This window comes from Excalfactoria chinensis, chromosome 17, assembly GCF_039878825.1.
Source record: "Excalfactoria chinensis isolate bCotChi1 chromosome 17, bCotChi1.hap2, whole genome shotgun sequence".
NCBI lineage: Eukaryota > Metazoa > Chordata > Aves > Galliformes > Phasianidae > Excalfactoria > Excalfactoria chinensis.
The window spans coordinates 3,795,523-3,806,696 of record NC_092841.1 but is presented as its reverse complement, the minus strand read 5'-3'; the positions used below and the strand labels follow the sequence as shown (position 1 = coordinate 3,806,696).

General features: G+C 50.4%; 1 protein-coding gene across 1 annotated transcript; it reads right to left on the bottom strand.

Annotated features, from left to right (window-relative positions):
• Positions 1 to 1,561: 1,561 nt before the first annotated feature.
• On the bottom strand, positions 1,562 to 11,171 carry JMJD6 (jumonji domain containing 6, arginine demethylase and lysine hydroxylase). Its single transcript, XM_072352052.1, has 7 exons — positions 10,946 to 11,171; positions 10,048 to 10,436; positions 7,626 to 7,912; positions 6,362 to 6,497; positions 6,105 to 6,243; positions 5,534 to 5,661; positions 1,562 to 4,757 (listed from the first exon to the last, which is right to left on the bottom strand). Exons 1-7 carry the CDS (start codon positions 11,072 to 11,074, stop codon positions 4,721 to 4,723), a joined length of 1,245 nt encoding a protein of 414 aa, XP_072208153.1. The 5' UTR covers positions 11,075 to 11,171; the 3' UTR covers positions 1,562 to 4,720.
• Between the last annotated feature and the right edge of the window lie 3 nt (positions 11,172 to 11,174).

Sequence of the window (11,174 nt, the reverse complement as noted above, 5' to 3'; positions counted from 1 at the left end):
CGCCCAGCTTGCCCCAGGAGCTGCAGGTGGTACCCATGATGGCAGGGCGGTAGCCATGGCAACCAGGTGATACTCAGGAGCTGCAGGTGGTACCCGGGATAGCCAGGTGCTACCAATGGCAACCAGGTGACACCCACATCTAACCCCGAGCATCGCTCCCCCACGAGCAGCAGGAGGCACATGAGATAACCAAACCATAGCCCTGCTAACCAGGTGATACCGCAGCACCGGGGTGACATCCTTGGTGCTTCCCGGTTTGGGTACACAGCCATAGATGACACAAACTCACTGCCATCAGGGTGCTGAGAGTATCCGGGTTACGAGAGCACAGCAAACAGCCCAAAGACTGGGCTGCTCAGAGCCAGCACAAAGCGCTGCCAGGAGCTGCAGCACAGCCCCACCACTGAAGGCTTCCAGCCCCTTGGGGGATGAGCTCCACGAAGCGATGTGGAATCAGATCTAAGCTATGCAGCCGTAAAGGCAGCGCTGAGCTCCGCACTGCACACAGCGGGAGCAGACATAGGAGCGCGCCCACAGGGGAAAAGGGGAGTCCTGGGAGCGGAATGTTTGTATGGAGCGGCTGAAAACAAAAGGAAGACGGATTAAATCCCCAGGGCGGGAGGAAGGAAGGAAGCCGAGCCGTGATCCTCGCTGCCATTTATCGTTATCGGTAATCCGATCAAGCGGCTGTTTGCGTGCGGATCGTTGTATTCTTAGTAACGATCGGTCACGGCGCTGATCTTCCCCTCCGTGTTTTGAGGGCTCTGAGCATCCGAGCAGCCCTGCAGCTCAGCGCCCTGCACTGCTTTGCTCAGCGCCCTGCACTGCTTTGCTCAGCGCCCTGCTGGGGGCCGCCCGCTCCTTCCCACCCGCCTTCTGAAGCTCGAACTTCCACATTGGTTTGAGTTACCGGATGGAGGTGACACAAAAGCACGAGGCACGGAGACAACCGCTCTGCCCCCGTGCTAAGGAGGTCCGGAACAGAGCAAAGAGCCCCGCGCAAAGGCGTTGCGGTGGGACGGGTGTCGGAACCAGCACCGACCGCCACATCCACTATGCAGGATGCACTATCCACCAGCAGGATCGCAGCGGCCGAGCCGGGAGCGCGCTGCCCTCTGCCGGGAGGAGCCCCGCGCTGCAGCAGCGCACGGCGGTGCCGGGGACGCGCACAAAGGCCGCCTTGACGCAGGGCTCAGATGGGGGGGTTGAACAGGACCAGCTGCAGAGCTCTGCCGACAAAGGAGGATTGAGGAGGGAGAGCTGACAGCATCGCCCCTCCGCTGCAATGGGCTGAGCACGAGGGGCCGCTCCGCAGGAGGGACGGGGCAGCGTTTCGTTCTACAACGTGTTTCTATCAGCGTTTCAGAAGCCTGCAGGGCTGCAGCCTCGTGCTCTGCTTATTATTTACCTGCAGCCATTGGTTTCAACCGAGATCAGCGACCTTCATCCACCGCACAGCTCCCAGGGCAGCCCCACGGCATCCCACCGTAGTGCAGGGAAGAGGTTCGGATCTTTAGAACACAAACAGCTCAAAGAAATAAGTGTCTGAGAAACAGGAGGATGCAAAATAATCGATTTTATTTCAAATAAAAAGCAAAACCACAATCATCCAAAACGAGACGGTTAAGACTATCCCAGCTCTGCTGGACGGGGCCGTAAAAGCAGCTGATGGCAGCGGCAGGGCTGGGGGCTCAGGCTGCTGAATGGCTCAGGCTGCTTCTTCCTTCCCTCCTTTGCAAAAGGAATGCATGAAGCTTCCTATGACAGCGTTTCTCTCTATTAGATTAGCACACACAGTCAGCAGTCTCGCTTTCCACCCCACGATGGCTGGGGATTGGAGGAGGAAAAGGCTCCGTGTTTGTTATGGAAGAGGTTGCTGTCTTCCTTCCAAGCAAGTAACTGAGAAGACAACACAGAACCAGCCCATCCAAGCTGGAAAGGGGAGGGAGGTTTGTGTGCCAGCACCTCCTCAGCATCACCTGGCCCCAAAGTGCAGCAGCTGTGCTGAGCTCTGTGTGCTGCGGTCCAGAAGAGGCATTCATTCACTCACATCAGAGCACACAAGCCTGGATCGGAGAGCGGAGCTCACAGCTCCCTTCTCTTTGGCAGGGCAGGCACAACACCAGGAAGCCCAGCCCAAACCAGCACACAGCTCCCAGCAGCCCCAATGGGGCAGGTTGAGTGTGGGGCTGAGCAGAGCAGAGCTGCTGTGGGGCTCGGGGACACGAGGGGCTTGCTGGGTCCGCTACATCCATGGCTGTACAGTACGCAGAAGCAGGGGGGGTTAAGAAGGACTTCAATGCTGCAAGGAGCACAAGTGTGGAGAAGCAAAAGCACACACGTGCTCCCCTGCCAGCCTCCCACACGGACAGATCCAGGCACAAGGAGCAGCTTTTAATGTCATGTTGTGGCATGGAAAAGGGGTCTGGGGAACATCCCCTTCTCCCTGTAAGGCCAGCGAGGCCAACAGCCTGATCAGAGTTAACGTATCCAGTCCAACTGTTATCATTTCTAAACCTCGATGTAAGGAAATAGCAGAACCTCCTTCTTAAAACAAGTGACAAAATGCCAAACGTCAACGTTCCAGCTGGATAAAAAGCCTCATTCTGCCTCAGTTTATGTACCATGCAGCAATTCTGGATGGAGCACCATTGAAAACCACGTGGCCAAAAGTGCTGCACAACACCCTGAATGGAAGAGGAAGATCCAGAGATCCCACCTTTGCTTCCCATCACAGAGCACTCAATGATGGTGCTCGTGGTTCACTCTGCCTTTCTGTAAGGGAGCTTCAACCTGCACGTGTAAGAGGATGGCGAAGCTGATCAGTGCGTGCCAAACACAACAGCAAGCTACAGCCTGCACTGCCTTCCACACAAAGCAACTGTGCAGCCTCCTCTAACACAGCACACCCCTGTACACCTCCATGCTTCCAAAGGCAGCAGCTGCAGCCTGCTCTCTCTGAGGACTGCATGGGTTGTGCAGTGCTGAGCAGGAAGTAAAAGGCAGAAATGCTACCAGTAGGGGAAGTTTGCTTCCAAGTGAAGTGATGTGGGATAATCTGCAGTGCCCTATGGAGCAGGCATGTCCATGTGCACTTATGTCTGGCTACTATAGGAAATTCAAGGGTCTGGACAGCTAAAGAACACACCAATAAACCTTCTGTCCCTCCTTCGCACCAACACATCCATTGCTCCTACATGAACATGGAGTTTCAGAAGCTGAGCTCCTGCCAAATGCAGTTCAGGTTCCCTCATACAACAGGACACAGCCCAAGGCAGAGAGCGCTTCCACAGGAAAGAGGGTTAAAGTAAATCAAACCCAATGTTCTGGCTTCCATCAAACCCAGCAGATACAAGTTAAGGCTGCCTATCTGCTTTGGAATTCAGCTCCCAGTTCTGGGCATCAATGCAGGCTTAGTACACACATATCACTCCTGCTTTCAACCTCCCTCTCTCAATATATGGCTGACATGAGATGCAACACCACCTCCTGGGCCTTAGGACAGCACTGAAGGAAGCATCCAACACATCCAGCTCCTGGCTGCACGGTGCAGGTAGGAAAGGAGGGTCTCTTAGTTGCAGCACGTCTCCAGCAACACAGACCTCTTTGCTGACCCTACCAGCACAAGCCCCTGTGAAAGGAACAGCAGATCCAACAGATCCCTTGGGGACGAGCTTTACCTGCCATGATACAAACGCACCTACACAGACTGAAAACATCACATTTCATTTTTATAAAGCATCGAACAACAATACGCCCCCCTCCCAGTCCTTTAAAATTGGCACTGTATGTTCTATACATTTCTGAAGCCATAGCCTCAAAGAAAAGCCATTTACACACGGGAACCACACCGGCCCAAACAAGTCCACAGCCCCAGAACTGTTCGGTTATTTAAAGCCCAGCAACTGTTGTTGCTATGTAAGAGTCAGACTTAGTTGTAGCCCAGTGCTGAACATCACACCTGTACCTAAAGGAGTGTCATTACTGGCAAATGCTGACTATTCCCCCCATGGGTTTTTTTGCTGTGCAAGAAACTCCAGGACTCTCCGGCTCCATCGAGGTTCCTATGACAAGGTGCCAGTGCATCTCTGTCACTGTGCAGAACGAGGGTAAATGGATCGTGGCTGGTTAATAGGATGCACTTCAGACGTGTGTGTGTAGATTAAGAGCACAAAAGATGCTTCAGGTGGGTGGTCACCCCTCACTGAAGTCGCTTCAGTGCTCGGAGCATCCATCCATCCCACCTCCACTGCCTGAAACTGGTGTGAGATCCGCCGCCATCCCGCTGGGCCAAAGGGCTGGTGTTCCTTTCCTCAAGTGTACAGGACAACATGTAAACATACGACAGTGTCAAAGCAAGGCAGGTTTCCAGGTTTACCTGCTGGTTTTATAAAGTTCCTTTAAAAAAAACTGACCGTTGTCTTCCTCTCCAGTTATACCAACCATGAAATACTTGGCATGTCCGTACCCACAGGGGGGTTTTTAGTGCACTCACTCGGGGCGCAGAGGGGACAAAGCATTGCACAAGAATGAAGTCGTTCCCCTTTCAGTTAAGTAAGGAGCCAACCTTCAACAGCACATAATGAAGACTGATGTTTGGACTGAAGAAAAGTGACAAGAAATGGATTGTGAGGAGCAGGAGCAGAAGGGGGAAGGACAGAGCTGGCTGGCTGCTAACAGAGCTCCGATGGGCAGCTGCCTCTGGGTGGGTGTTGTTATCTCAGGGGTAACTGCGGCCTCCACAAGATTCCCTAATCCTGTCAAAGAAAAAGTACAACTGCCAGTCATCAGCTGCAGCATTTCCCCTCCCTTTGGGATGTAAAGCACAGCATGCAGGCTAACTGTATGCTCAGCACTTCCCACAGGTAAGACTTGATGTTTAAAAGTGTTTCTATCGACTGAACCATTCCAGTGCTGGAGCCAAAACACCACCCGTCCTCCCAGAGAGGAGCAGCCAGCATGCAGGAAGGAGAGCAGTGCATCCCAGACAGAGCAGGCTCTAGGCAAGGTGCTGGATTTTGCATATTCAAAGTGCAAAGAACTCAAAAAGCCCAAACCCACTGGACTTTCAGATGTGCACACAGGCTGTTATTTATGGCTTTTTAATAGGGTCTGCATTCTGGCTTGTTGTATCCTGCTGCTCATTGAAGGTTTGCTTTGGACGAGGCAACCAAACCTGAGCCTGGCCTGATCGCTCCTCACTTCAAACCATTCACTTCTCACACGTGCTCTCTAAAGAGCACAATTTTCTACCTCTCCCATTAAAAATATATACATAAATATATTCTCTATTAAAAATAGAACCAGGAAAATAATAAAACTTTATTTAATAAAGCACTTTAAAAAAAGAAAATAAAAATATGAAGAATCTTAATATTCACTTTAGAGTAATTAAAAGCACTGTCCGACTGCTTCACGTTCTGTAAGCAATAATGCTCTCCACCCCCCTATCCTGAGGAGCTGCCCTATCTCAGCTCTCTCCCTTGCAGCGTCCTCTCCTGGTTCTAATGAACAGCAGTTGCCATCAGGTCACCTGGAGGAGCTGCGCTCTTTGCTCACGCAGTCATCCTGGGAAGTCGTATCACCGTTACCCATCATGCTGCAAGTCCTCCTCTTTTTCCTCCGGTGCATCATCCCCTCTGTCTCAGAGCCAGAGTCACACTGAAACACGGAGAGATGAAAACAGCATTTAGAGTAACATAGAAAACCGTTTGTGCTCATGAGTTCACCACATGTGCTACCTCGGCAGTTCTGGACACTCAAAGGTCAGTTCAGATTAAACACGTGAAATCCATTTCAAATTCAGTGATTAAACCCCACAAACAGGCATGTTTTAAGACTGGTCACGGACTACAGGAGGTCTGTGGTGAGACAGTCAACGCATTCATTTTGGCTCCTAAAAAGGATCCAGGTTTTGGGCTTTTTTAAGGGCAGGCAACACTTTCTGAAGCACTTAAACCACATCAGTCCCATGCTGTGACTGTCCCTACTCTGGACTTCATTCCTCCTCCCCATTTGAAAACCATCCAACTTGTCACCATTTTAAACAACCACGACTTGGTAAAATGAGTGATAGATAAAAACAGCCCCCCAAAATATGTTACCTCTGAGTCAGAGTCGGAGGAGCTGGAACTCGAGGAGCTGGAGGAATCGCTAGAGCTATCAGAAGCAATACCAGTAGATTCCTGTAGGTCAACCGAATCAGCCAGAGCTGCCAAGTCAGGATGCTCCTGCTTTAAGATCCTAAACACAGTTCAAATGTCAGCGTCAGCCTTTAAACAGTAACACTGCACGTCATCAGATGGTTTTGTTTCATTGTTTTCTACGGGTAACATGAAAAGAAAGTTCTTACAACTCTCACCTGTACCACTTCCGTGACAGTTTGGGTCTCCCTCTCACTGTCTTGTGCCACACCACAGGGAAGTTGGTACAGCTGGCAAAGTTCTGTGTGATGGCAATCGTTGTGTCCAGGTTGAGAACTACGTGCCACCAACCACCTGCAAACACAGCCCCGTGAGCACCGTGCGAACACATTCAACAACTGCCACGCATCTTTGTCCCACAGCAGAAGCAGAAACCAGACCTCGCCTCCCGAACCCAGGTGAGCCTCCCACCAGATCTTCTTTCCCTCAGCCTTATTTCAGAATTGATTCTGCTCCTCTGCAGGTTCTCATTACAGAAGGCTGCACAATGCTGTGGCCGAATTACCCAGCTCACAAGCAGTACTGAAGATCTGAGCTGACAGCAACACGCTGCCTACTGACAGCCTATCTAATAGCATGAGCCATTGTAACCCAGGCTGCACAGACATCCTTTCTGTCAAGCTGGAGCACGCTTTCCACGCTGAATTAGCAAGGTTCTTGTGATTACAGACCAGCCTTTCATTTAAAAATAGATGCAAATTGTTTCCCTGCAGAGGCTAAGAATAGACAGCGATGTTCTTACCACCCACTTCTAACCTTAATGGAAATCAACAGCTACAAAATCCTAACAGAGAAGACACTGAGGAGTCACTACGAAGTGCCAAGACAATCACAAGGCACCCCTATGACAAGAAATCAGCTGTGCAACAGAGACAGGCAACGTGGATGGGAGCTACGTGCTGTGATGCAAGACTCAGAGGTCAGGCTGCAGGTACCAAACTCACCCATGCTATTCTACCCACTGGCCAACCCAGCTCCCAGTTACAGCAGGCACACGTTGCACAACCATTTGCTGATATAAGGAAGCCGTTCTCATCTTTCTTTAGCTTTTGATCTTGAGATTAAGCATAACCACATAAAAGTGGGTGGAAAGCAGTAGTGACTTTAAGTAGATCTCTTCCTCCGGCCAAGAAAGATCCACGTGCAGTCAGACCACCTAAGCTACAAAAGCCAGTGGTGAATCTGCTGTGGTGTATCTGAGCTCCAACATTTTTGGGTCTGAGAGTTACTAATACTCAAATACTCCGCCTTATTTATTTATTTTTAAGCATAATGTTTTCCTATTAATTTAATTTAGATCAGGATCACGTTCCTATGACTGCACAGCTCGAGTCTCATTTGTTTTGCCACTCTCTTTTTCAGACATGTTAGAAAACCCACTTCTCTCTGCCACATCTCCTTTCAGGAGTGATCTCTACATACCTGGTACAAATACAGTCTCTCCTGGTTTCTGCAAGATTTCCAGGGGTTTGAATTCAGGGGGCCACGTGGGAAGCTGCGTCCTCGGATAGATGACGTTGAACCACGTGATGGCCTCATCCTGCTGGTTGCCTCCCTCCTCCCGTGTCACTTTGATCAGCTCTCTGGGAGTGCTGGTAGGGAAGAGGCACCAACGCTTGTGTCCCTGCACTAAGGCGTTCCACGCGCTGGTTCCCAACGGGTCGATGTGAATTCCTGTCCCAGAACGAGGTGGGCCCATCACAAACCATCTGCATGGCAGGAAAACAAACCCTTCAGTCACAGAGCAAACAAGTAGCTACTTTCTCTTTTCTTCACACACAGATCAGTAGTTATAGCTGTTAACTTGACATACGGTTAGAAATCAAGGTAGACACTTTGATTCCTTTCTCCAATTATCTTCAAACAATGCAGTGTGGGTTTAGCCTAAAAACCAGCATGAACTGTGACAGGAAGGACTGCGAGCCAAGACAGTGAGGACAGCTTTTCCAAATGAAACACAGCTATGAAAGAGAAACAGCTCTTCAACACAATACAGACTGACCTCAAGGTAGAAGCACTCCTATTTTTGCAGCAAGGTTTATGAACGTGATAAAGTCACAACGCTCTGCACCATGCAGGAGGATTCTCCTAATCCTCTGTACTTCTAAAACCTGCCCCTCATGAATGGAACCCAGAAGCACAGAACAATGAGGAACAAACAAAAGGCAATACAAGTAAAGAACAGAGTGAAGTTATGCAACCCTGGCTTCCTTCTATGCCTTCTGTTCGGTTCCAACAGGCTTTTTATTCCAATATTTAACTAGCTGGGGATTATCTCTGCTCAAGATTTGGTGCGTATATTCTCATTCCCAGTCTATAAAGAAGTTTAGCTGCCACAGATGTTTAAACACAACAGCACTACTAGACTGAATCAGGCAGCTTATTGCCACAAAGCAAAAGGAGAAAGGAAGACAAGATCTGTTTAGACGGAAGAAACCAAAGCAGCACGAATCTGAGCCTTCATCCATTTAGACCCCCCTGCCCTGGGGCTGACAGCCGTGTGACACCAATGAGGAGCTCCAGGGCTCAGAGAATATCTTAAGTCACAACCCTCTCCATCTCCCCTTTCCAACACAGGTGTGAATGAAGCTGGTTTCCAATCACTGCATGCCAGCAGCAATGACTGGACTTGTGAATGACTTCCTACTTCGTGAAGCAGCCACAAGAAACAAGATGTGCACGAGGAATACGGAGCTCCTGGTTGAATTTGCAGTTAAGCTATAAAACAGCTGAATACTCTTCACCCACATTTGTACACAGATGAAACTCCAGGAGGTGAGGTCTGTAGCTGCGCCCTTTTGCACCACTCCACTCAGAAAAACCAGAACGGCCTCAAACAAACCCAGTTCTACCAGAACAAAGTGCAAGAATGCTACCATCACAAGCAAGGAGTTCAGCACATGGCTGGAGGTGCGGAGGGTGCAGGGGAGAGAAGTATCAGTGTGAGTCACAGCGAGATCATCCAGATTACTTGGACCTCTGATAGAACTGTCAGTGTACCTACTGCAGACTCACAGGGACTCCAAGCACTGTGCTTTTATATTTGATCACAGAAGTGAATGGCAAAAAACGTTTCTGCTACAGCTTTGTAAATAAAAAGCCTGAAGAACAAGGCTGAGCTATTATTTATTAGTGCTTTATTCAGTGTTTGTCCTATTTCCTTAAATAAAACCAACCCGTGTCACTCAAAGGGCAAGTCATTCTGCAGCAATTATCATGTGGCTGTAAAGGCTTTAATTACATCTTATTCTCATAGCGGTAGGAAGCACTGTATTAATGCAAATAGAAATTACTTTGTACCTAGGAGCCAATACATAAGGTTGGTGCATTTCATTTCAGTAATCACATGCAATTTCCATCTACTTCAAATTAGCTGAGGAAAAAAAAGAGTTTGAAGACTGCACAGATGCAAAAATATTATGCAGTATCATCATCATCTGAAGGGGAACTAAGAAACAGCCTCCACTCCTCAGACTAGTCCAGTTTAAGATCTTTACCTTACAAGGACTGACTGGTAATTAAATGAACCCCCCATACTGTACGTAAGCCAGAAAAAAATCAAGAGCAAATCTAGAGGTATTTTGAAGCTGAGGGCCAGGAGGCACCTCACACAGCAAGAAATTCATCTCTGTAACTTTCAAGCACTTGGCATTTATTTAAAACAGAAGAAAAACTAAGAAACAAACTGGTAACAAGATTGATGGCAGAATGAGAAATCCTGATTCACAAATCTGTTCTTCCCTCCTCGTGCTTTAAAGGCTTCAAAGGACTTCAGAACAGCTAACACTAAACTACCAGAGGCACGGAAAGTACCTTGCTTTACGCTGTCACCATTCTACCATACCTGTAAGGCGGCCTTCGTTTCTCCCCCGCGTACTGAAACAGATCATCAGTGAAGAACTTGGGCACTTTATAGTCCTCCAGGAGTTTCCTGCGCTTGGGATGCTCTCCATAACTGCTGTCGAATATGTAGAGCGGGCTGTCATCACGCGTGGTTTCCATGTACTCAATGTAGTATTTCATCTTCATCTTCACAGAGTAACCATCATTGTCCTCCCCACATTTGAACTTCTGGTTCCTGTACTTGCGTTTCAGCCGCTCCAGAGTCCATTTCTCCTGGGCAGACCAGCCCACCTGGGCATTCAGCAGGACTACGGGCTTGTAGGGCTTCTCATAACGCTCCACAAACTCCTCCACTGTGAGCTGGAGTGCATCCGCCCGCTCCACGTTATCCTGCGAAACCAAGAGGGGGAAACACAGAGCAGCTATTAGGCCGTACATCCCAGAGCTGTGCTCTAAGCCGGCACAGAAGCACTCCACGCTCCATACACCACAAGGGTATCAAACTACCTGCGTGTTATTTTAAGCTCCCTCAGGGTGCAGCCCTACTTCTGGTGCCCAGCTCTCAGCAGTCACCCCGCCCGGCTCAGCCTGTGCTTGGCACCATCCCCAGCACGGTGAGGACACCCCTGTCCACACCCCCCCCAGCTGCCACACCGCCCCGGGTCCCCACAGCCTCAGGTCCCCACAGCCATTCTCACCTCCCCCTCCCCCATTCTCCTCACGCCGCCTCCCGCTCCCCACACGTCCCCCCATTCCCCTCAGCGCCCACACCTCCCCTCAGGCCTTCCCTCCCCCTCCAGCTCCCCCATCCCCCCTCACAGCCCCTATTCCCCCCCATCCCCCCCCGTCCCCTCACACCCCATTAATGTCCCCTCAGCATCCCGCAGCCCGGGCCGCACCTTGCAGGCGGCGGGACTGAGCGGAAAGGTCTCGCAATAGTTATGCCGGGTCCAATCCAACGAGTCCTTCAGCTCGGGCCGGGCGCTGCGTTTCGCCTCGCGGATCCGTTTCTTGCTCTTGTGGTTCATGGCGGCTCCGAGCACCCTCCGCTCCGCCGCCCCCCGGCCCAGCCCGGCCCCGCCGCACCTTCGAGAAATTTCACCCCCTTGCCGCCGCCGCCGCCGAAGC

Bases quoted from the DNA above. Each gene is read 5' to 3' on its own strand.
- JMJD6 (XM_072352052.1), bottom strand. From the start codon at position 11,074: ATGAACCACAAGAGCAAGAAACGGATCCGCGAGGCGAAACGCAGCGCC. The intron at 10,437-10,945 runs GTGCGGCCCGGG...TTGGTTTCGCAG, and splicing joins TCAGTCCCGCCGCCTGCAAG to GATAACGTGGAGCGGGCGGA. The intron at 5,662-6,104 runs GTAACATATTTT...TCCGTGTTTCAG, and splicing joins CCTCCGACTCTGACTCAGAG to TGTGACTCTGGCTCTGAGAC.